Raw genomic sequence first — 25,995 nt, 5'->3', positions numbered from 1 at the left:
ACCAAAATGTAAATTTTCAAGGTCACATAAATATCAAAATATATTAAAAAAATAAACTATTTTTTTTTTTTACCAAAGAGTGTAGACCCTCCCCACGGTACAGGACAGGATTACTTTTCTTTCTCCAGGTATTCCCCGCCCCAATTCCTTTTATAAGGTTATACAAATATAAGTGTGTGTGATTGGGGGGGGGGGGGGGGGGTACCTCATGTTGATTGGTTGAGACTGGGGAGCGTCTTTTATTGATTTCCTTTTAGTCGACAACAACTTGCTTGCCTTCGATTTGCCAGGTGGCAAGACTGCTCTATCTTGTCGTTTCGACATTTGAATGTTCCTAAGCTAGGTGTTATCTACTCACGAAACACAGAACTATGAAACCTTAGGTAGAATATAATGTAGGTACAGAATTGTTGGATTTTCAAATTGTAGATAATGTCGATTCGTTTAGAACCTCGTATTGTACGAGGAATGCATTTGTGACTAATGCATTTAGATTATTTACCTACAACGTTCGCACTGATCACCGTAAATAGAACTTGGAAACGAACATTTGAATCCAGTCCTCTTTGTTCGCATTGAACAGAAACTGCGGGGTTTGTAGAGGTTCTCCGACAAAATAGGTGAAGTAGGTTAAAGTAGCTAGATTATACCATTAACATCATTCGCTTTCACTTAAAATCTCTTTTGATAACGTCTAGATTGTTATCACGTCTAAAAATGGAAAAATACCATTAAGATATCCGTTTCGTAAAAGTGAGGCACATATCCCGTTCATCTGGGACATCTCAAAAGACTTTATTTACTAAAGAATCCACGGAATCGATACCAAAAATTTGTATAGGGTTTCATGTTTTTTATGTCTTAAATTTATGTAAAGAATGGCTTTGAAGTTGTTCAACCAGAGTTATTTTTCCTGAAAAGCACGCGTAGATAGAGGCAAACCACCGAAACAAACAAGACCGCTAATTATGAAGATACATGTATGTCTTATTTCAGGACGAACGAACGAGAATAAACTTGCACGGTTGTGTCGTTAACTGATACGACATATCCGATCGGAGAGCCCTCACAAAGACGAAAGAAACCACCATCTGTCTACTCTGCAGATACATGTTTAAAATTAATTTTTAGCAATCATATCTTCGATCATATCAAGCCGAAGATGTTGCTTTCCGGAACAAACAAGGAAAATCTCTTCAGGTTAATTTGATTTTTTCAAAGACGCTGACCAACAAACCCCGCTTAGCTATTTCAGTTTTCCGATTGTATTTAGAGGTTCGGCTCATGTAAGGCTTGTTGTACAAACTGGTCTTTAAGAGTAAAGCAGTTCTTTGAAATAGAGCAAAGGAAAACTCGAAAGGATCTACCTACACGAACATTTTAGGTCTGTCCGGATCGAGAGCCCCCAGGCTCGTTTGCGAAAAAATGGCACGGTAAAAAGGATTCTTTCTGGCTTCCTTCTTATCCTGGAAACGGCTGAGTGGGCGTTTTGAGCGATCTGTTTAGTGGCTGATCAAGTTTATTGCTTTAAATATTTTGGCAAAGTTTTCAAAATTAAAGACTTTGTTCATTTGACAAATTTAAAAATTTAGGAATTCGATGTCCGTGCAGAGACAGTCATTAATATTGGTTCGTTCGCGCACAGGGAGCCCGAGCACTTTTTTAAGCTTTATCATATACTGTTTAAAAAAACAAAATTAATTACCTGACTATAATTTTTAGAAAGAAAAGGACACATTTGATTTTGACATGTCACATGTCGAAAAGTTTCGGTTTTTCAACGACCATCTTCAGTTGTGAGGAAACTTTACACCGTAAGTTTTACTCACAAGTGAAGATGGTCGTTAAACAACAAGTTACATTTAAAATGCAATTTGTTAATGCAAAAATGGTGATAATACATATTCAAAAAATAATAGAAAATACCAAAAAAATGGAAAAGACGAACGAAAGGGGCTTTACCTGGTTGCATTTTTTATCTTTAGTCGTTTTCTGCTGTAGTCTTTCAAATATTGTAATGTTTATAATAAAAATTTTTCATTGAAATTAGCGGTAATATTAATTACATTATGTAAGGTTATATGTTCCAGTATAAGAAGTACGTATTCCATTATACTCAGAAGTTTACTTACCTTCCGAGCTATTTGTTTTCACTGTTCCAAACCAATTCTTGTATACCGTGTAGAACAAAAAAACGGCAAGGCAGGCAAGCAATCTTTTTAGTTTCTTTCGTGTCCTATACTTCATCGTTCTGTTACACTCAAGCAGTATGCTCTAAATAGAAACCCACATGAGTTCCATTTGCATAAATACAATACATCTATAAGTCAGTTCACCGCTGTACGCCTATAAAGGTACAAGTTTTTTCTTTTCGTTTTCTTGGTAAGTCAACCAAGACCCACTCAGACGAATCCTTAGCCAGACTTAGCAAGACGCTGTTGAATCACTACCCTTATGCTTTTGTTTCCTTGCTCTATTTATGTTTCGAGGCTCTATTTATGTTGTCTTGCTTGTTGTTGTTGTTTTCGTTTTTAAATTTTACGTCACTGATGAGTTTCACGGGTTTTTACACCAAGGATGAGCTAAGCAAATGCCACTGACCACATACTTTTTCTCAAGCCGAGAAATATATCTGGTCTCTCACTTCCTTAAAGCCATTGTAAAGGTTATTTAAATAAAATTTATCTAATAACTAAATGTTCGTTTCTCATTATAGTTGTTTAAAATAGAAACTCACAGCTTCCCAGTATCGGTAGAGCGACTCCATTTGTATTTTCTACGCATTCAAGTTGACCGCCCAATGTTTTTGTTTTCATGACTCGTAACAGTTTTTTTTTAATTGCTGCATGTTGCATTCGCTGCCGCATTTTTTAACGCCCATGACAACTTATCTCCGGTCACTGGAGGCAACTGTTGTTTTGCGGAGCCAGTTGATCAACCTGTAAACAGTTGTTTACGAAACCAGACAATTTACCTGTAGTAGATCAAAGTTGTCCACAGAGCCAGAAAATGTACCTGTCACTGATTTGTAAATAAGGAAACGACACTCCATGCAAACATTTCGTGAACAGTTGCCAAATTGAAACTTAAATCTTTCATGGAATGCTCTTCAGCCAATTGATTTCACTGTGTTCAATATGCTTTACAGACAATTATGTTTTTGCGTCTGTTTGCAGTTTGATTCATTTGTTGTAAAAAGAGCGCGGGAGGGAAAATTATTAAGGTCCGGAATGTTTAGTGATTTAACTTTTCCTAATAAACAATTGAGAGCAATTCCCTGAGGGACCTTTCATTTATTAGATGAGGGAATGGGTGTGGGGCTGCTAAAAATATGGCTTCAAACGGGGCAAGTTGGCAGCCGACGAGAAGGTAATGGTGTGAAAAAGAGACGGTGGGTGGGGTTCAAAAATGGGCTTAAGTTTTGTAGTGATGGACTAAGTGGAAATGCAAATGGACTTACTGATTGCGTGTAACAAACAACACAACAGCAGCTGCAATTGCCCCTAACGTACATGGGCGGGGGAGAGGGGGAGGGCTAAGGGGGTGGATGCCAAACTTCCCGATGAGGTTTCTCCGTAATTTTAAAGAGATGTTTTACTTTCAGTAGCTGTTCGTGCATCCCTTGCGTAGATTTTGCTACGTCACCACTATGATGCGTGACTTTTCCATCAGCATTCTTGCTTGACTTTGCATTAATTTCCGTTATTTTCCGTTCTTCTTATTAATGAAGTCACAGCCAACAAAAATTATGTCATCTTGTAGAGAAGGCTAAGAACTGTCAACCCAGTGGAAAATAGTTTCGTTGCGCGTTAATAGAACGAGAAACCTGGGGAGGTGTTCCATCCACGTCCTTCCACCCCTCCCCCCTCTTGTACCACGGTGGGGTATCAATTTGCTTGAACTTCCAAGGGCTTATATTCCAAGCTGTCTTCAATTTCATCCTAAAGGGAGCTCAGCGATCGCTTTAACTGCTTTGTATGGATATTTTTACCGAATTTTCTTAGAATCCATGGCTTTGCCAATTTAAACGAATTTACTTTCCTCATTCAGAAATAAGTGGCTTGAGGATGTCGTACAGGGTCATCAATCTTGACTGCTTTGATCACGAGTTTTTGCCTCGCGATCCACGGCCTAAGAATATTGAGGGCTGTAAACAGCTTAGCATAGTTCACTGTGTTAACTGAATTTATCTTACGATTTAGATGCCGCCGCAGCAGAATGCTTTCAGTTTACCACTCATTTTAAACTGAGACTTCGAATAGAACTTCGTTGACTGATTTTCTACAACCTATCACTTTTTGACCTTATTTTTAATTTAATGGTATAGATTATATTTTTTTTATGATATGGCAGTGAAAAACAGCAATTAGTTTGTCAAGCTACTGACAGACGCAAATTCCAAGTGCATGTGTTCTTGGTTGCTTGTCTGTGCGGGAGAAATGCCGTTTTTACCCTTAAAGAAACTGCTGAACGAGTAATCTGACACTTGGCAACTAACAGCCTCGTGGGTATTCTTTTCAGGCTGGCGTGAAATAACGTAAATTTTTGGGCCGAACATGCAGGCTAGCAACCCATAGGAGCTTAAAAGAGTCATCGCACATGTCAAGTTTGTGGCATAGGAACCCTTGAGGCCGATATCCAGAGGATAGTATGCTACAGACGAAAGCAGTAAAATGTACATAGAAAAACCAATATATCTCGCTTCGTTAAAATTTTCTGGGAGTGTTCTTGCTTTGAAGGCATAGAACGTGCAAACAACTGCAAGAAACGATGTATAAACAGTAATTGCGATCTGAAGTGTCATTCCAACAGATGATTGGTGCAGAGAACATGACAGAAGAATTGTGCCTTCCAGTGGCTGTATGATTCGTTCTTGACGTGGTGAATCTAACGCAATCCAGAGCGATAGAAACAGACCTGGTATCGAGATAAGTGCCAGAACAAGAAATGTTTGACTTTTTGTTGATAGAATAAACTTTTTGAATCTTTCTGCGATTACATTTATTCGAAATGCACTAAGTATCTTCATTGTTTTAAGTATCAAGGTGGAAATGAATGTCACGAGCACCGTGGACCGCCAGCAGTGAACCAAACTGCACGTGAAGTTTGTTGGTTTGGCAAGTGACAAAATCGACACAGAAAAGGAAAGCGCAATGGCGACCATAAGAATAAAACTCAATTCACGGTTTGCTGCTTTTACCAAAGGTGTTGCTCGATGTTTGTAAAGGATGAAACTGCAAATGGCGACGAGAACAAGTCCGAATGTGGCAAAAAATATCACAAGAACAGAAGTTAAGCTTGACCACTGTAATTTAACTTCTGGAAGATCCAGGCATTTTGACCTTACTTCATCCGGCATTTGTCCTAGTGGGCACTCAGTGCAGTTAACGTCATTCACTTGGGTGCTAACGGCTCCAGCCGGGCATTTGATGCACTCCCAACAACAAGGGGTCGTAAGTGACAGAAATGTGCCGGGTTGACAGTCGTCATGGCAGAATGACCTTGGGGGAACGGTTTGACTAGACATTGTATTCCACTTGATAATGGTATCATTCAACTGAAGTTTTTGCTTTCGGCCTTTTTCCCACGAGCCGATGACGCGCTTTACAGTATGATGTGCATTGGACAGTGCACCGCTGACCTGAAAATGGACGATATCATAGGAAGATGTTACTGGATCACCAAATTGGTCAAAACTGACTCGCCCGGTTAAACCTTTGAAATCAACACCGCGAAGATACTTCTCGAGTTCTTCTGGGTCTATGGTAGGTTGAGCTTTTACGCATACTTCTCCAGAATTTCTACTTTTTAATGAAGAACATTTTTCCATGTTCTGAAGGGCGTTTGCAACAGCAGAAACAGCGTCCAACACATAGGGGATGTAGGTGTCGTATAAAGTGCGGAGAGCCCTTTCCATACAGACATTCCGGTCATAGCGCCCAGCTATTGAAGAGCAGCTATACTGATTCTCGCTCTGCCAAAATTCTTTCCACCAGGGAACTTTACTTCTTGAAGATGACCTAAAATTTCCCTTAAGCAAGAAGTTCTTGAATTCCTGATTGTCTAAATATCGCGGCTGAACACCAAGCGATCCATTAAGAATTTTTTGATCACTGTTTTTTAATCCGACAAACGCATCATCTTCTGTCGCCAAAGCATCACTTAGAATCCACGTGCGGTCAAAAAGCTTCTGTTTCACTGCTTCTTTCAGAAAACGCCGCCCATATCCACCGAAAAGCCACAACACTACGACTCGAATGTTTGGGTAACTTTTAAGCTTGGCGACGGCTCTTGTTAACTTTGTATTGTACTCTTGTCTGGGTATATATTCGGCAAAGGAAATACAAAACGCTTTCCTCCTTTCAGCTTCAGATTCTAATTCCCAGACTCCATTTCGACCGTAAGAGTCGTCCATCGCCACCGCAGCAATGTAGCTCCAGTTAAAATGCTGTATGATATCGGCCATGGCGCTTGCCTGCTGTCCGTCCGGAGGGGCTGTACGGAAGAAATGGCGGTACTGTGGCGAGCTTAACTCGTTGCTTGTTGCCGAGTGGCTGATGACTGGAATACCAGCCACTTGCAAAAGGCTGGCCACCAGAACGGCGCTTCCTGAGTCTGTTGGACCAATAACTGCTGCTATCGACGTAGGTTTATTCTGCGTTCTGGCATTCTCCTTCACACAACATGAACAGCTAGCGTTTTGGAATTCCTTCACCATATCATTTCGTCGGACAAAATCGTAAGTGTGATCCATCGCCTTTGCAGCGCTTTCACAGTAGTCCCGGATGTCGTATCCTAGAGTTATGTTTGGAAGCAGATTGGTATTTCTGTTGATTTTATCGATAGCAAATATCATCGCCTCTACATGCCCAAGGCCCATGGGGAAAAAGTCACCGCATTTGCCATCTTCTGTAGTGTAGTGTAAAAGAAAGAGACCTCCGAGAGTGATGTCACCTGGCTGGTAGTATCGGTAAGTTCCTGTTACTCCTGAGAAGAATAGCGCACAGTAAAACAAAGTCACGTAGAACCACAACGGAGTAGCCATTCTAACCATCTACTATGCACCTGGAAAACAATGATATACCAAATGTGTAGTTATGTAGGCGAAAGCCACTTTCTCTGTACGGAATAACGTACAGACCTGAGACTTGAACATGTAGTTTATATAGTAGTTTTCTACACCTTAATATTCTTGATCTTTTTACTTTATTTGGATTTATTTTTTCGCGGCGTGACAGTGGCGTGACAGTAAAAACCACCTATAATATAATTTTGAAACATTGCTATTTATGACATTTTTCTTTTATCTCGAAGGGTAGTTCATAAAATCCTTAATGTTTTCTTTGGTAAAACCGTATATCAAATATTTGCTCTCCGTGGTGGAGGGTACAAAAAACTCATTTTTTAAGAATTAAAAACAGAGTAAATGTTTTAGTAAAAATTGTGTTTGTCAGTATTTTCCGAAGGAGTCATTTTTATTTCCTGGTGGTGGAAATAGAATTTATTTATCCAAAAGAAAGAGGAAAAGGGGTTTTAAGATGAAACTATTTTAGAAAATTGATTGCAAGAAAGGAGACCACCGTTAATGAAAAGAAGGTCTTCGAAACGGACATTAATTTTTTCGAACCAGCTTTTATAAAATAGTGCTTAACCATCGATTTTATGTTGCAATTGTTCCACATTATATTTCGTTGTGGGTGAAAGTGTCTTTTGCATGCGCTAAAAAACATGTTTTACACTTTGCCAAAGTTTGAAGACTGGGGGTGATTAATTTGCAGAGAATTGACATCGTAGTTTCAATGTGTCAGAAAATGACAGCTTTCCCCAAGATATTTCATCGCGACCTTAGGGATAATCGTCTTATCCAAGCAACCTTTTAAGCCTCGCTCAAAATGTTATAGTCAGTCATATTGAGATTGCCGTGTTTTTTTCGCACCTTTGATAGTTGGCTTTATATTTCTTCTCTTCCAACTATTAAGTCTTTGACTTACAGGTTCGAATTTTTCTTCACATAATTCTGAATTCGACTCATTGGGATCTATGCTTTCATGTTTGCTTGATTTCGATTTATTATTAATGTCTCAAAGAAGTCAGAGCATTAAGGTCATTTAAATGTCTGATTTCATCCATGAATTTAAATGTTAAAGTTCGTTTCAGCTCATCTCAGTGTTTCTTCATTGTTCCTCAATCGGTTCTATAGAACCGATTGCAGCTTTTCCCATGATGACGTCATGACAGAGACAGCAGATCTGATAGCCGCCAGGTTGACAACCTTCTATCGCTTTACATAATTAAATGAAACTTTCTTTCCCTCTTAAATTCAAACACAAGCTGCGGCAAGCTTAAACGAGCTGAAACCGCCAGTCATAAATAAGAAACGCTTGTGATAGATCTTGGTGATAAGAACAATTTCTCGTAACAGTTAAGACTAACTAAAAACCGCGATAGTCGTGCAAAAGCATCATTAATATTTCAATCTGAATAATAAAAACTGTTTCAGTACCCTTTTATTTGTATAAGGAAAGCCATATGCTAGAAAATAATTCGAATTCTCAAGGGAAGTAACCGGCATATTTCTATGAATTTATTTGCCTTTAGCCGGTTCTACCCCGCGGTTAAAACTGAACTGTTCATGTGTGGAACCAGGGCAAGATTTGAGTGACATTCCACATTTTTTTTTTTTCATCCTTTTAAGGTGGTCGAAACTAATATTGGGAATGACTGATAAGATAATGAATTAAAGCGCATCATGTGAAGTTCAAATGCGCGTACATCTCTTTCACGTCTCCCAGACACACGGAGCTCGCCCTACTCTTCGTAGTGTGTGTTCTCGTCCCCGTACTGAAGACAGGGCGGACTCGGTCGTCCTTTCCGGAGACTGAATGTCTCCATTTCAGATGTAACAGGCAGCACATTTCTCTTATTTAACCCTGAGTGTTGGTCCGGTCGGGGTTCGACCCGACCTCCCGCACAGCAGTCCGGCGCTCTACCAACTAAGCTAACCAGGTGGCGGTTTGACTAACTAGTGATCAAGTGTGAACCTGGATGGAAATGATCGTTTGACAATCTGCAGCTATTTTGAGTTTCATCAGTGACAGTCCGAAACGAGAAATAACCTATATTACAACGAAACGACTCTCAATTTCCGTCCTTAAACGACAAGCACAACACAATATAATAGACCGACTACATCCTTGCATCTATGCGGAAGCTTGTAAAAGGGTTCTTTCCTTCAACTTTTTTGTTTGGCCACAGGCATGGGGATGGAAAAAATTTAAAATCTACGAACAAAAATATCTTTGCGACTGTGTGGATGAAAGAACTCTACATAACGAGCAAGCAAGCAGAACCATGGAGGTGACGCATTCAGCTGCCTCGCTTTGTTGCATTTACGTTTCTCCAAAAAAAGTGCTTTAGGTTTCAGCATTTCAGTGTTTTAGTTTCTCATTCGAATTTCACAATAAGATAAATTATGATGAATTCTTACCGTTTAACCTTTCTTTACTCCTCATTTTTCTCAGCTCACTGCCAAGATCGCGTTTACGTACGAACATATCAATAAAATTGATTTTTTTACTGTACAAAATTATCTTTAATTACGCAACCATTTGCTTTATAGCGAATGATTCGTTGACACAAGTAAGAAGAAAATGAACTTTCATTGTTGTCTATGTCAGCGGTAAGTAAATATCTACTCTAACTTTTTTTAATTATGTTACGTCCATTGATAAGTGCTTTTAAGAAAAAATAATATCAATACAAAAGCCGAGAGCTCTCGGTTTTTTTTTTCCATTGTTGTATCGCACTAAAGGAAAACCCCTAAAGTATAAGATACTAAGCTATTTCAATATAAAATCAAAGTGCTTAGAAGAGTGTTCCAGCGAATTTCTATTCACTCTCGAGTAAATAGCAAATCATGTTTTAGAGCCAGTTTCCATAAATGACAAATGAAGTCCGCAATGTTAGTTTAGGGTCCTTTGTATTGCTGCTGAGCCCATCCCCATTAAATCTTTCGTTTTCGATCGCCGCCTTTCTTGTAAAAGTAAGTCGGTCGGACGGGTAAAAAAGAAAAGCCCAGAAAAATTATCGACAAATCAAGAAGATTATGCCTTTCCCAAGTGCCTTTTTGCAACGCCGCCATCAGTCTAGAAGGCGGCCGATACTGTAATTTGGAAGCATCCCCTTTCAGCCTTAAATTACCTCGGAAAATTGAAACCGGCTAATGTACTTTTTTTTTCTTTTTTTTTCCAGGTGTGAAGTGATAATTACGGTCCCTGGCATTGCATATTCTAAAATTGACTCTGCATTTGAAAAAAAAAACCACGGGTTTTTCTGTTTTGTTTTAATACGAATTAAGATAACTTGCAATTTGGTTTCATTAAGTTGTTTGTTTTTGGTTGCTGCGTTTGTTTGTTTTGCCTTTCACTACTATCGAGCTTCGTACTTCCTGGGAAAAAAAGGAGGATGCTTGTCGTCTTGCTACAGAACGCATGTTTTTAGCCTTCGAGGTATGGTTTAAGGTTGCACTTGAAGAAATGAAAAAAAAAAAAAACGTCAAGGAAAGCTTTGAGCCACGCAAAAAAGCAAGAGAGTTAGAAGATAGCCCGGGTTTACAAGCAAAAATTCGCAGGTAGGGTAACCCTACTACCCCGGGTCAACTTACACCAGTTACGCTTCAGTTAACCTTGTAAAATTTTGTCGTAAGAAGCTGTTATTCGAAAATAATTCCGTTCCAGTGCAAAAATACGACAAATTGTGAATGAACACGATGTTTCTTTGTCACAATTCGCTGTTTTTGTCGGTATTTTAAAACATATTTAGCTTCTTGGAGCCAAAATAAAGTTGTTTCGGGTAGGTGAGTTATCCCTAGCAGAGCGTTTACAAGGCGCTAGGGTTACCCTGGCGCTAGGGTAACCCTAGCTGCCTTGTAAACACGTCGATGAAAAAAAGAATAAATGTGGGAGCGCTAGGGTAACCCTCCTGCTAGGGTAACCCTAACACTAGGGTTACCCTACCTGCTTGTAAACAGGCCCTAAGATTGGATTTATTCAAATACTCCGACGAGCACCTTCGTCCCCTCCCCGGGCTCTTGCAAGCTAAATGTAACTCACCTATCAAAGCACCAACTACACTTATTAACGATACCTCATAAGTTGACTGTCGCTCGTAGAACAACCATCCTAGCTGAGGGCTAAACGTAGGGGTTGTTAGTTGAAGAAAACGGAGCAAAAATTTTAGCACGTCAAAATTTTCGCTACATTGCACGTAATGGAAGACACTTGCGAAGAATTAAAATATTAAACTTTTTTCGATGGCGACCGAGTTCTCGCAAGCCACCTTCCTGGTTTGTGTCATAAGGCAAAATTCTTACCTCAAAGCTTATATTTTGTTCCTTAAGCCGTAGCACGGTTCCGGCGGAAACGCTATAAACTTTCTTGATCAACTTCATACAAGCGTGACAATGCCACAAAGCGTGACCATGACGTAATATCATCTAAACCCTTGGTGCGTGATAGTGAAGCCCGTATCACTCAAAATCACGACAAAATGGAGTCGCGGCCACTGTCTTCCTCACACGATGCCTATTTAAACGCTTTCCAAGCGTACATAGCAAACTCTACTGTGCGAGAAACGATGAAAAATTACTCTTGCGAAGCAGCAGACCATATCATGCAGAACCTGACGGACAGCGTCAAAAATTCTCCAATCTTTCGCGTTCTTGGTGTCGGCAGCGGAGATGGCAAGCACGACATTGAAATTCTTAAAATTGTAGCTGGATGTCTTCGCTCATCACACGTGGAGAAACCCTTGATACACACATGTATCGTGGAGCCTAGTTCACCGTTAATTGCAGATTTTCAGAGATCTGTATCGCCATTACCCGAGTCCTTGGGAAGTCTGGCCGACGTTTCGTTCGAATGGCGAGAAACACGCTTCGAAGATTTCATCTGTAGTTCTCTGTCACGCGAAAGCGAGCATTACCACTTGGCTCATTTTATTTGCTCCTTATATTATATGGATGCAGAGGAATCACTTAGGAACTGCTTCAAGGAGTTGGCGGATGGTGGTGCCATGTTTTATCTGATCGCTGGAGAAAACTCTTATTTCACCAAGCTAGCACACCATTTTGTAGGCAAGCTGAAACACCTTTCAATGTCTAAATTCTACACAGGAAAGGACGTTGCAGCTATAGCCGAACGGAACAAGTGGAAGTATGAAGAATTACCCAAGGTGCAATACGAGGTGGACATCACCAGCTGCTTCGAGAAATCCTCGCAGACTGGCAGCTTGTTGCTCGATTTTCTGACGCACCAGATCGATTTCCAAGGGACCGCTGGCCAAATGCTGTACAATGAAGTGATGGATTATTTGACTGAATCGTGCACCTCAGATAGCAACGGAAGAAAGATACTAACTACAGAATTTGCCATTGTTATAATCTACAAATGAAACAGCATTTACTACATTCCTCCGTGATAAATACACTCCGTTGTATTATTTTCTGTAATTTGTTTTACCTCTTTCATTATTGCATCACGGTAGAAATTGTACTAAACAGTAATTTGAATATTTTAGCATAATTTCGAGATCTTAAAACTTGTAACGCAAACTTTTTGTTCGTTCAAACGACCCTTCTTCATCAGTTAACTTCAAAGGATTCTAGTAAATTGTTGAACGTTTAAAGAACATCTTTCGAGCCGTTTAAGTTTTTTACAAAAGCGCTCAACGTTTTACCTTCCAGAAAATGATAACAGAGTAATTGTTGAGAAAAATCAACAAAACTTTGACGACGTCAAACGTCAAAACATATGCGTTAAAAGTTTTTTTTTAAGGTGATAAATGTGGTATTCATCTGTTGGTCTTTTTACTATCATTATCAAAAGACACCGTTGAAAATGTTTTTGTGATTTACTCGAAATAAGACATACATTTTTTGTTTCATTCTTGTATACTGTTTGGCAATACTCTATATTTTATGGTATTAGTATGATCCGCTTTGACTGATTTCGAGGTTTTTTGTAAATCGTTGCCATGGCAATGTTGATATCACAAAGTGCATTACACCAAAATTCAATCTAAGAGCAATAACTGCTGTAATTTTTATGTAATTATGTACGGGAAGATAAATAAAAAGCTGAAGTAAAATACTAGCTTTGGTCAAGATAAAAACTGTATTGAGACATGATCTTGAGGTCGTGAAAAATCTTGTTTATTAGCAAACTTTTTTGAGGAGGTGTCATATTATAAAGCTTTTAATTCTCAAAATTTGGTTCATTGATATCTCTAAAGCATATCTGGGATATTGGGGAATTATGGAATTTTAACATAGTTCTCGTTTTACTGGTAGATCCGCCGTTTACTGTGTTGTTTCAAGCTCTGAATGTTGAAACTGCAGAAAATGAGCATGCGTCTATTGTGTCCACGTTTTAAGCCAAGGGAGCGTTGCAAATTAAGTGACCGTATACTCTGGTGATAAATCATAGCCTCTTGTGTCATGACAAAATCAGATTTCGCGATATCAAGATATTTTTTTTTTTTTTTTTTGTATTTTATTTTTTTTTAGAAATTACAATGACAATAATACATACAAGAACCTAATGACAATGCTACAGACACAAACGAATTACAATATTAAACAAGCCTTGCACAACGTGACTTAAACTTAGTACAAATTGAAAGGACCAAATAAAAACAAAAAAACAAAAACAAAAACAAACAAACTGCCTCCGACAGCGGGTACAGATACAGGTAATTTTTGGTTAATTTACTACAATAAGAATAAGAAAAAGAAAAAGAAAGGGTGACAATTAAAAAGGATTTAATTAGACATTAAACCTAAGGTGATAATAGAGGGAGAAGAGGCTCCCACTTCGTATAATGGTAATTTAGATTATTGTTCTCTCTCGCAATGAAACGTTCCAGTTTGTAAGTATTCTTAATACGTTCTAATAAAAGTCTTGGTGATAAAAATTTGTCATTTAATTTGAAAAGATACAGGAGATATTTGCCTTCAAGAATGATATAGTTCATCAAAGAACTGTGAGTTTCTTTATTACTTATTCCAAATAAAACATCTGTGATCTCGAAGTCCTTAGAGACTTTTAATTGGTCTCTAAACAAGTTCACAACTTCATTCCAGAACATCCTAACTCGTGGACAATAGAAAAAGAAGTGTTCTATAGTTTCTATGTCCACTTTACATAGGTAACATAATGGGGAGTCGACTATTTTGAATTTATGAAGCGACTTGTTTGTGTAGAGAATCCTATTTAATATTTTGTACTGAAATTCGCGTAGTTTTGTACTCAAGGTTACTTGGAATGGTAAAAGGAATATGTCTTTCCAGTTTAATTGAAAAGACTCGGTATTAAAAAGATCTTCGTATTTCTTTATGGCAGCGGGCGCACGTACAATTTTAGAGATCAGGCTGCTATACAAAGATTTTGATTGCAATTTTTCTACTTCGTTTTCTTCGTTGTTAATTTTGATATGAAAAGTGGAGAGATTTAGTGGATGTGTGTGAAAAGGTATAAGACCTCTGTTTGCGTATAAAGTATTTCGCCAATGTAATGGAAGAGCCTTGTATATACTGAACAGTAAGAAAGTGTCTATGGGTGAAAGAGCCGATCGCAAAGGTTCTTTTTTAAACACAAGCTCCCCCGCACAGTCGTAGAGCTCGCCAACTTTATATAAACCATGTTCACGTATTTTGGCGCTGAAGACAGATTTACCTTCAATACAGATGTACTTGTTGTTCCATATTACTTCATTAGAAATTTCTTCCAGTGTAGAGGGATCTGTTTTATTCATAGAGGACCATAGGATTAGACATTCCTTATAGAAGATCGGAGTAACTACCGATAGCCTTTCAAAGTCAAAATTGCAATGAAATAGGAATTTGCCTCCCACCCTTTTAAGATACGTATCTAAAAAAAATTTCCAGCCTGCGGTGTACGGATCTAAATATCTTTTTATACATATTATTCTCTGTGCAGAGATCATTGACCCGATATCAGGCATGTTTAGACCTCCTTTCTCAACTGGATTAATAAGCACCGTTCGTTTTATTTTATCTTTACCTTTCCATACGAACGAGTAGATGAGCGAATTTAGTTTTTTAATAAAATCTTTTTTACAAGAAACCAAAGCTGCGCGGTATAGGATTTTTGGAATAACGAACGATTTGATTACTTGTATTCTGCCGATAATTGTGAGGCCTCTCCAACTCCAACCTTGCAGAAATTCTTTGACACTTTTTTCAATTGACTCGAAGTTTCTTTTATCAAACAATAGGTGGTCGTTAGTAAAACAGACACCGAGAATCTTAACAACGTCTTTAATCTCTTCCACACCGAAATCCTGGGGGTGTAGCACCATATTACCTAGTGGAAGGATTTCAGTTTTTTCGTGGTTCATTTTTAAACCAGCGTATATGCCGAAAAGCTTGACAGTGTTCATGAGAACAAAGAAAGAGGCTCTGTCACGAACAAACGATGTCATATCGTCCGCAAAAATTGTTAGTTTTAATTCGTTTCCATCGACGGATATACCCTTTATCTGTTTATTATTGCGGATGTTGACTGCCAAGGTCTCAAGAGCGATAATAAAAAGAAATGGGGAAAGTGGGTCTCCCTGGCGAACATCAAGATATGCTGGTACAGTTGAATCCCGATAACTGGAACCTTCAGGGGAAATCACAAGAGGTTCGAGATTTCGGGAGTTCGTGTTATCGAAGGTCAAGTTAGTGAGAAAAAGACCTGGAGGTGAATCGAAAAAGGTTCGAGTTATCGAGATTCAACTGTAGTTATGAGATAGTAAAAATGTAATTAAAATTTAACGTCTATCAACTTTATTGGTCTCAAAATTTTACGTAAAGAAAAGGACCAAAAAGGAATAGCGCGAACGGGAAAATAGTTACCCATGCGACGCGCAACCCTAAAAACTAAAAAGAATGGCACTAGGCTTTGCAACGTTCCATCTTCATTTTGCAAGGTTGTTTTGAAATTCCACACATATATGCGCGATGGGAACCTTGCAAACAAACAAATAAATAAATAAATAAATAAATAAAATAGATACATTTGAATCAACTAAATTTAACTCCATTGTGAATCATTCCCTGAAATTCTTTACCCAAGCTGAAAACGTGGACATCACAAAATTGCAGGCTATACCTCTTCCGAAAAACCATCCGAGTCGATAACGATTCAATCACCTCAACGTGCGCTATTAAAGGCTTTGAATCTAATTATGATAATTTAATTGCTACGTTCCAGCGCACTGGACACACACTAAAAACAAAAGCGTTAATTTTACTAATGCAAATAACTTCAATAAGTATATATATTATCATGAACTGGTATATTTCGTTTGTTGTCGGCTTCAGTTGTTGCAGGTCGTACGCACTCACGATGAGATTAAGGGTCTTGCGCGACCTTGTAAGTTCCCTATTCAAAATGGAGCCGCGGCCACTGTCTTCGTCACAGAGCTTTTCAAGTGAATCTATCAAACTCTAATGTGCGAGAAGTAAAGAAAAGTTACTATTGTGAAGCAGTAAACCATATCATGCAGAACTTGACGGACAGCGTAAAAAATTCGCGAATCTATCGCGTTCTTGGTGTAGGCAGCGGAGATGGCATTGAAATTCTGAAGGTTGTCGCTGCAAGTCTTCGTTCGTCACTCGGGGAGAAACCCTCGATACACAATTAATTGCAGATTTTCAGAGATCTGTATCGCCATTACCCGAGTCCTTGGCAAGTCTGGCCGATGTTTCGTTCGAATGGCGAGAAACACGCTTCGAAGATTTCATCTGTAATTCTGTGCCACGCGAAAGCGAGCATTACCACATGGCTCATTTTATTTGCTCCTTGTATTATATGCATGGATGCAGAGGAATCCCTTAGGAACTGCTTCAAGGAGTTGGCTGATGGTGGTGCCATGTTTTATCTGGTCGCTGGTGAAAACTCTTATTTTACCAAGCTAGCACACCAGTTTCAAGACAAGTTGAAACATCTTTCAATGTCTAACTTTTACCCCGGGGGGGCTACTCAAAAACGTTTTGTTCGGGGAGGCTCCGCCCCGAGGTCCAACCCCTTACCCTTTTATATACCATTTTGACAGAAAAGACACCCCTTTCGTATACCTTTTACTGAAAAAGGGTACCCTTTTAATATACCTAAAAGACATGGCATAGGCCTGAAACAGGAAGTCTGGATGTCATTTTTATGCAGCGTTTCATAAATTTAAATCATACAGCGTTAAGGTGCGTCTGTTCGAAATAATTTAATTGAAGGCCCTTTTAAAAACCTAAATGACCGATATCCCTACCCTTTCATATACCTACACTTGTGAAATCCCTACCCTTTTATATACCTGAAGCATGAAAAAGGTACCCCTTTCGGGCGGAGCCTCCCCGTATAGGCCATTATAGGGAGTGCCCCCCGGGACTTTTACACAGGAAAAGACGTTGCAGCTATTTCCGAACAGAACAACTGAAAGTATGAAGAATTACACAAGGTACAATACGAGGTGGACATCACCAGCTGCTTCGACAAATCCTCGCAGACTGGCAGCTTGTTGCTTGATTTTTTGACGCACCAGATCGATTTCCAAGTAGGCCTTTCTCGATTATGCTAGCATTTTTTTCGACATTTTTTGGGAAAACGAGCATTTTTTTTTCGTTTTTTCTTGAAAAAGAATTGCTAGCATTTCTGTCATTTTTCATGACTGTGATCCAGATTTCAGCACTCAGAACTCAGACGGAAAATAAATAATCCTAAAGTTTCACAATTTTAATTACTTAATTTGATTGTTTTCTGTCTGTTTCGACTGTTTGTGCGTTGTGTTACTTGTGTACTTGTGTTGTGTTACTTGTGTGTGTACACCAACGGAAAAAAAGGTATGGGTGGTCAGCAGGTAACTCTTTCTTTTGCTCAGCCAAGATAGCGTCGGCCACGAACTTGCAAGATAGACCATGGTAGTGCTTCAAATATGACTGTTTAGTTGCTGTTGGCTGGAAAAGTTTTAATTCTGACCCAAGTTTTATAAACAAACAATTATTAAGTATCACCTGTTGTTAATAAGAGCATATAATGTAAGAGTTTGTACGTTTTATCGGAAATTTAACAAAGCATTATTTGGAATTCAAGTGGCATTTTTTAAAGAAATCGGGCATTATTTTAGCATTTTTTTGGCTTTATGCGAGAATTTCTAGTAGCATTAAATGCCAGTTTTACTAGCATAATCGAGAAAGGCCTATTTCCAAGGGACCGCTGGCCAGGTGCTGTACAATGAAGTGATGGATTATTTGACTGAATCGTCCACCTCAGATAGCCACGGAAGAAAGATACTAACTACAGAATTCGCTATTGTTATAATCTACAAATGAAACAGCATTTGCTATATTTATCCGCGATAAATACACTCAGTTGTATATATTTTTTTTTGCATTTCGTTTTTACTTTAACATTATTGCATCGTGCAAGAAAGTGAAGTAAACAGTGATTTGAATATTTTTACATAATTTTGCGATCTTAAATTAAAAATTATAACACAATGTTTTTGCTGTTCAAACGACCCCTCTTAATAGGTTAACTTGAAAGAATTCTAGTAAATTTTTGAACGTTTCAAGAAAATCAATCCGGCCGTTTGAGATTTTTACAAAGACAGAGTAATTGTTGAGAAAAAAAATCCCGTTTTCAGGATCGCAAGAAAGGAAATCAACAAAACTTTGACGAAGTCAAACGTCAAAACATAAACTTTAAAACATGTTTTGGCCTTATAGGTTATATTAAGGTAATTTTATCAAAGTGGTGTTTATCTGTCGGTCCATTTACTATTATTATCAAAAGACACCGTTGAAAGTGTTTTTTGTGATTTACTCGAAATTAAACATTTCTTTTTTTCATTCTTGTATACTTTTTTGGCAATACTCTATATTTTAAGATATTGGTATAATCCGGATTTTTGTATGAAATTCGAATCGTACAAATTTCAAGTCTGGCTGATTTTGAGGTTTTCTTTGTATCGTTGCCATGGCAATGTCCATGTAACTAAAAATGCATTTCACGGTACCGACGGAAGATGAGTAAAAAGCTAAAGTAAAATGCTAGGTGTGGTCTGGATAAAAACTGTTTGGAGACACATGACCTTGACGTCGTGCAATAATCTTGCTTATAAGCAAAATTTCTTGAGTAGCTGCCATATTATAAAGCTTTTAATTCTCAGAATTTTGTGCATTGATTTCTCTAAAGCATGTCGTCTGGGATATTGGGGAATGATGGAATTATAACGCGGTTGTCGTTTTATTGATAGATTGCTGTTTGCTGTGACGTTTTTAAGCCCTCAATGTTGAAACTGCAGAAAATACATCTATCGCGTCCACGGTTAGAGCCAAAAGAGCGTAGTAAATTTGACAGTTTACGTTGTAGTAAACATTATAAACTTGGAAAGTCTTTGGAAGAGGTAAAATCTTCAATTTTGTGTCGGTCCACGTTGTCGCGGATATACTGAATTTGTGAAAATGATTTCCAAGGGAGTTAAATTTTATAGTTGACTCAAATGTATCTATTTTTATTTAGTTCTTTCTTTCTTTATTTTTTGCTTGTTCATTTATTTTAATTTATTTGAATGTTTATTTGTCTGTTTATGTTTTTTTGTGCACACATTGTGGTTGACGTGGCTGCATTGCAGTTTGTTGGTCCCTCAGCATTAACATTAACATCTTATTTCTAAACCTACACATCCATATCTCTGCAGACACTCTCCACATTCCCATTTTACTCATTAGTCTCTATCAGTGGAGAGGGAACCCATCTATATGGGATTCCTTATATCAACACCAAAAAAGCCACAAAGGTTGCTAGTGAAACTACCTACTGATAACTGATGAAATAAAAATAAAAGGAACATAAAATTGCCTTTGGGTTATTAGATGGGCGGCCATGGCGTTTTTGAATGCTAAAACAGCTTCAAGTTCAATAATTTCATTAGGAAGTGCATGACAGACGCAGAATTTCAAACTGCCCTTCAAAAAGAAGATTGGACGTTGCAAAGCCTAGTTTTTGCATTCTTACTCTCTTAGAAGCCAAAAACTACTAGCACTTCCTGATATCACAAAATCTGCTTTTGTCATGGCACAAAAGAGGATATGATTTATCACAAGGTTATACAGTTGTTGTAAACAGTTTCATATAATTTATGTAAATTTATTAATGTAGTCAAATTAGGCGATCACGTGGTTTATATATTGCACCATATTGTAATATCGATTCGACGACGAATAAACATGTCTTGTTGTGTTCACTAAATGGCGCCCAACGTGGGGCAACTTTTCAATTGCAATGCCTCCAAAAAAGACTAAATCGAAGAAAACACCCGACAAACCAAGTACATCGAGTATGCAAGCGACTACATCGAATTTGGAACGACTGCGAGTTATCCGTGAAGGACACCGACGACAAGTATCGAAACTGGATGAAGAATTAACCAAAATATTGCAAGGCGAAGACAAGGATTACGAACGGCTCAGTGTTATGAGACAACTCTTGGGTGGAAAACAAGAGTCGCTAATCGAAATGGACCAAGAAATATTATCTGTATGCGAGGTTACAACGATTGATAAAGAAATCGAAGAGTCAGAAGAAATTACTGCCTCAATTATTCGTCTGAAGTGCAAAATTGAGAATGCGAGCAAGGTAAACATGCCAAGTCAGCAACACGTGGGATCACCTCAAACGACTGCACAGCCAGTGAATCAAAATGCAGTACGTACGAGATTACCGAAGTTGTATCTTCCGAAGTTTAAAGGAGATGTAACCAAGTGGAATACCTTCTGGGATTCGTTTCAATCGGCGGTACATCGTAACGAAGGGATTTCCAACATCGACAAGTTCAACTATCTCAATTCTGTCCTTGAAGGGGCCGCCGCTCGAGCTATCCAGGGTCTTACCTTAACCGAAGCAAACTACGACGCAGCAATCAAATTATTACAAGAGCGTTTCGGTCGTCCCCAACAAATTATCAGCGCACATATGGATCAGCTTCTCAAGGTTTCGCCGTGTTCTAATGCCTTCGATACGTCTACGATCAAATTTGTGTTCATTCCCGCGGTTTGGCGTCGCTCGGCGTAACTTCGGATCAATACGGAAGCCTCTTAATTCCTGTCATTATGTCTAAGTTGCCACCTGAGATCCGATTGCAGATAGCCAGGAACTCTAAGGATTCTGTGTGGAAAATTGAGGAGTTGCTAAACGTGATAAAGGTTGAAGTCGAAGCGCGGGAAGCAAGCGAGATGACCATGGCGAAAACAAGCGAAGGCGGGAAATCTCAATCGCCCGGCCGTGATTCAAAATTTCGAAATCAAACGCCAACTGCGAATTCACTCGTCTCTCAGCAAGGTGGGAGCTTCAAAATCAAATGTGCCTATTGTCGAAACGAGCATTATTCTGCATCATGCGGCGTGGTACGAGATACAGCTCAACGAAGAAGTATTTTGGAACGAGATAAACGATGCTTCAATTGTTTGCGTTTTGATCACGAAACGAAGGAGTGCACGAATCCAAAAAAAATGTCGACACTGCCAACAGCGGCATCATCAGTCGATTTGTTCCACGCTTGACCAAGGAAAACCGAAAGAAGTTTCAGCCTAAGAAATGAAGACAACGACAACAGTGAGCAACAAGGCAAAGGGAACTGTGCTCTTGCAAACAGCTAAAGCCGTGGCTGTTAACGATGTCAATTCTAAAACTGCACGTGTCAGAATTCTTCTGGACACTGGAAGTCAACGCACCTACGTCACAAACCGATTGAAATCAAGGCTTAATCTGTCCCCTGTGAAGTCAGAAACATTGCATCTTAACACTTTTGGAGACGAAAGATACACAAAGCAACAATGTGATGTCGTCAGCTTGCGGTTACAAGGATCTCAAGGAGAAATCGAAATATCTGCGCTATGTTTCCCAAAGATTTGCTCGGCGGTGTCAGCTAAAGTTAACATTGACAATCACACACATCTACAAGGTCTCGAGCTTGCTGACATCAGCATCGCTGAAACAGGTCAACAGGACATAGATGTGCTAATTGGATCCGATTATTACTTCGATATTGTGTCTGGGGATGTCATTCGTGGCAGCAGTGGTCCTGTAGCAGTTAGCAGCATGTTCGGATGGGTCTTGTCTGGTCCCACAAGTGCTGAAGAATCAAGAGAGAAGTTTACAACTACAAATCTCATCATAGAGAGACCAGAATTGATGACCATGAGCCCATGTGACATTCATAGTGAGAACGATGAGTTATGTAACGCCTTGCAGAAATTCTGGGACACTGAATCGTTAGGAGTACGAGAGGAACCACCTGCCTCACAGTCAGATGGTAAAGAGTTCCTGGAGAGCATTCATTTCGATGAGACGGAAGGAAGATACGAAGTAGGTCTGCCGTGGAAAGAAAGTCTTGTTCCTGCTTCAAACGAGTACGAATTGTGTGTTACAAGATTGAGACAGCTGCACTCGCGACTGAAGAAAAACAAGGAACTGTTAAAAGATTATGACAATGTGATCAAGGATCAAATCAATTCAGCGATTATCGAAGCCGTACCAGAACTTGACGACGACCAAGCTCCAATGCATTTCTTACCTCATCATGGCGTAATTCGCTCAGACCGGAAAACTACGAAATTGAGAGTTGTATTTGATGGTTCAGCCAAATCTGACAAGTCAACTGCCTCCATTAACGAGTGTTTAGAGAAAGGACCGAACTTAGTGCCACACCAATTTGATATTGTGGTTAAGTTTCGAGGTTACCCATTTGCTGTAGTAGCTGACATCGAAAAGGCCTTCCATCAGATACAGATCAACCCAGAAGACAGAAGAATGCTGAGGTTTCTATGGTTCGATGATATCGAGAAAGATTGTCCGCAAATCAAGCAATTCCAGTTTCGAAGGCTTGTGTTTGGCTTAACTCCAAGTCCAGCTATCCTGGCAAGTACCATAAAACACCATCTGTCTAAGTATGAAGAAAAGGAACCAGAAGTAACATCTTTGTTAAGTTCAAGCCTTTACGTTGATGATCTGGCAGGAGGAGTGTTTCGCGAAAATGAAACTGTGAACTTGTATGACAAAGCACAGGAAATCATGAAAGATGGAGGATTCTCACTGCGCAAGTGGAATTCTAACTGTCAGTCATTCCGCGAGAAAATCAAGCAGGACGAAGAAAGAAAAGGCCAGTCAGTTATGGAAGCCCCTGCCGAAGAAAGCGAAACTGCACAAAATCTCAAGAGAGAAGAGTCAGCCAGTGCCAAAGATGTTAAACCGGAAACCGAACAATTTGTGAAGATACTCGGGATTTATTGGGATGTGATCCGAGACGAATTTCATTATGACCTCTCTGAGCTATTCGAGTATGCAGAAGCCCTTCCAGCTACCAAACGATCTGTACTGAAACTGTCAGCTAAAATCTTTGATCCAATTGGACTGTTAACTCCGTTTACAATCAGCATGAAGGTCCTCTTCCAATGTCTATGTGTCGAGAAGGTCAACTGGGATGAAAGCTTGGAAGGAGAGGCTTTGGCAAAGTGGAAAACGTTCATTAATGACCTAAATGCTCTGAAGAACATCCGAGTTCCCCGATGTTATGCCAATTATTCACCGACGCAGTCAACCGTATGCTCATATCAGATCCATGGATTTTCAGATGCGTCGGAAAGAGCCTATGCAGCAGTCGTGTACCTGAGAACCGAATTCAGCAATGGTGAAACACAAGTCAGCATCATGACATCCAAGACGAGAGTAGCCCCAATCAAACGTCAGTCAATTCCCAGGTTGGAACTGCTAGGAGCTTCATTGCTAGCCCAGCTAGTTCATTCAACGCAGCAAACGATACAATCCGTTCTCCCCATTGAAGGAACATTTCTATGGACTGATTCATTCACCACGCTGTGTTGGATCAAAAATGCTAAAGCATGGAAACCTTACGTACAACACCGGGTCAGCAAAATACGAGAACTATCTAACGAAGCCAACTGGAACTTCTGTCCCGGAGAGTTGAACCCGGCTGATCTCCCATCACGAGGATGTGGAGGAGAGCAATTAGCACAAAACCAGACATGGTGGAATGGGCCCAAGTTTCTGAGGTTATCAAGAGATCATTGGCCCGAGTCGCCTCAAACAAGTGCATTGTCTGAGAACAAAGATGCCCTTCAAGAAGTCGTAAAGAACCCCGTAAGTGTCACGCATTCTCTGGTCACGACAGAGTCGGAAGACCATTCAGTCAATCTCAGTCAAGTTATTGACATTGAACGATACAGCAGTGTAACACGATTATTACGCGTGACAGCCTACATATTACGGTTCATACGTAATGCTAAGAAGAGTGTATCAAACCGTGAAACTCCCAAGTCACCGGAACAGTCATCGAGAAAGGAACTTAATGCTCAAGAGTTAAATCAAGCTGAAATGCTGTGGATCAAGACTGTACAGACAGCCTCATTTGCCAAAGAACTCGAATTTCTGCAAAGCAAAAGAGGAACATTCCCACCTGTCTACGTCACGCAATTTAACTTGTTCCTTAACGACCAACAAATCATCAGATGTAAGGGAAGAGTAAGCAATGCACCGCTCTCTGAAGAAAGCAAGAATCCAATCTTACTTCCATCTAAGCACCCACTTACTAATCTCATCATCCAGGATGTGCATTCCAAGATTAAACACAGTGGCATCAGGGATACCTTAACCACTATTCGAGAGAGATTCTGGGTACCAAGAGGTCGAGAAGCTGTGAAGAGAATTCTACGAAAGTGTGTCACCTGTAGAAGGGTAGAAGGGGCTCCATATAGACCACCACCAACTCCAGATTTACCAATGGAACGAGTCTCTGGACCCGCCGTTTGCCCATACAGGATTGGACTTCATAGGACCGCTGTACATACACAATGGAAAGTCTTCAAAGGAAAAGGGCTCCGACAAAGTGTACATTTGCTTATTCACTTGTGCATCCACAAGAGCGATTCATTTGGAACTGACACCTTCTTTGAGTGTCGAATCATTTCTCTTAGCCTTTCGGAGGTTCGTAAATCGCCAGGGATTACCAGTCACCCTCCTGTCGGACAACGCCAAGACCTTCAGATCCGCATCCAAAGATATAAGGAAGATCATACAATCAGACGAGGTTATGCGATACTTAACTGACAATCGCATCACATGGAACTTTATCATTGGGCGAGCCCCTTGGTGGGGGGGGGGGGGGGGGGGTTTGGGAACGCATGGTTAAAGTTGTGAAGCAACCCTTAAAGAAAACAGTGGGACGCACTACATTGAACTACGATGAGTTACAAACCATAATGGTGGAGATCCAGGCAATCGTAAATGCTCGACCGTTAACGTATGTCTATGATGATGAAGAGTCCATTTCAACTCCACTTACGCCCTCCCATCTAATTACTGGCAGACGAATTACCTATGAACCCAGTAACCAGCATTTCCAAGTTGTTAGTGTCAACCAAACCTTGACAAAGCGAGCTAAACATCACCAACGACTGCTACAGCAGTTTACCAAAAGGTGGCAACACGAGTATCTTTTGAGTCTACGAGAACGTGCTAATGAGAGATGCAAGAAACAAAACAAGGAGAGCCCAATCTCAGTAGGTGACATAGTAATCGTGAAGTCTGATCTAAAGAAAAGAACATTTTGGAAACTGGGAAAGATTCAAGAACTGCTACCAGGCAGAGATGGGCAGATTCGATCAGCCAAAGTCAAAGTTGCTGGCAAGGGAGAGCGAAAGCCACAAGTATTACGTAGAGTGATACAGGACCTAATTCCTGTTGAAGTTTCTGAGTGAACATTGGAGTGAAAACATGCAATGAAATTGTGTCATTTCGAACAGTGAACGAAAAAGTTGTGACATTTATCGAACTGTGGACTTTTGAGATTTAGACTGTTGAGTGAAACGTTTTATCACTAAGTCGTGATGCAACCCCGGGGAGTGTTGTAAACAGTTTCATA

At 39.6% G+C, this 25,995-nt stretch overlaps 4 protein-coding genes across 4 annotated transcripts; 3 read left to right on the top strand and 1 right to left on the bottom strand.

Moving 5' to 3' along the window:
- Positions 1–4,366: 4,366 nt before the first annotated feature.
- LOC144663519 (metabotropic glutamate receptor 3-like) lies at positions 4,367–9,522 on the bottom strand. Its single transcript, XM_078524489.1, has 2 exons — positions 9,488–9,522; positions 4,367–7,065 (listed from the first exon to the last, which is right to left on the bottom strand). Exon 2 carries the CDS (start codon positions 7,052–7,054, stop codon positions 4,367–4,369), a length of 2,688 nt encoding a protein of 895 aa, XP_078380615.1. The 5' UTR covers positions 7,055–7,065; positions 9,488–9,522.
- Positions 9,523–11,547: 2,025 nt separating this feature from the next.
- Positions 11,548–12,450, top strand: LOC144664240 (histamine N-methyltransferase-like). The gene has a single exon (XM_078525346.1). It carries the CDS (start codon positions 11,548–11,550, stop codon positions 12,448–12,450), a length of 903 nt encoding a protein of 300 aa, XP_078381472.1.
- Positions 12,451–20,342: 7,892 nt separating this feature from the next.
- Positions 20,343–25,181, top strand: LOC144664239 (uncharacterized). The gene is given in 3 exon segments (XM_078525345.1): positions 20,343–21,066; positions 21,069–21,613; positions 21,660–25,181. Coding segments are annotated over 3 exon segments (4,791 nt in total).
- Positions 25,182–25,255: 74 nt separating this feature from the next.
- Positions 25,256–25,831, top strand: LOC144664238 (uncharacterized). The gene has a single exon (XM_078525344.1). The coding sequence runs from the start codon at positions 25,256–25,258 to the stop codon at positions 25,829–25,831; it is 576 nt and encodes a 191-aa protein (XP_078381470.1).
- Positions 25,832–25,995: the final 164 nt, after the last annotated feature.

This window comes from Oculina patagonica, chromosome 8 (assembly GCF_052425735.1).
Source record: "Oculina patagonica isolate OP01 chromosome 8, crgOcupat, whole genome shotgun sequence".
NCBI lineage: Eukaryota > Metazoa > Cnidaria > Anthozoa > Scleractinia > Oculinidae > Oculina > Oculina patagonica.
Note: the sequence above shows the minus strand (reverse complement) of the source record. Positions and strands in the feature narration are given on the sequence as shown.

Bases quoted from the DNA above. Each gene is read 5' to 3' on its own strand.
- LOC144664240 (XM_078525346.1), top strand. From the start codon at position 11,548: ATGGAGTCGCGGCCACTGTCTTCCTCACACGATGCCTATTTAAACGCT.
- LOC144663519 (XM_078524489.1), bottom strand. From the start codon at position 7,054: ATGGTTAGAATGGCTACTCCGTTGTGGTTCTACGTGACTTTGTTTTAC.
- LOC144664238 (XM_078525344.1), top strand. From the start codon at position 25,256: ATGGTTAAAGTTGTGAAGCAACCCTTAAAGAAAACAGTGGGACGCACT.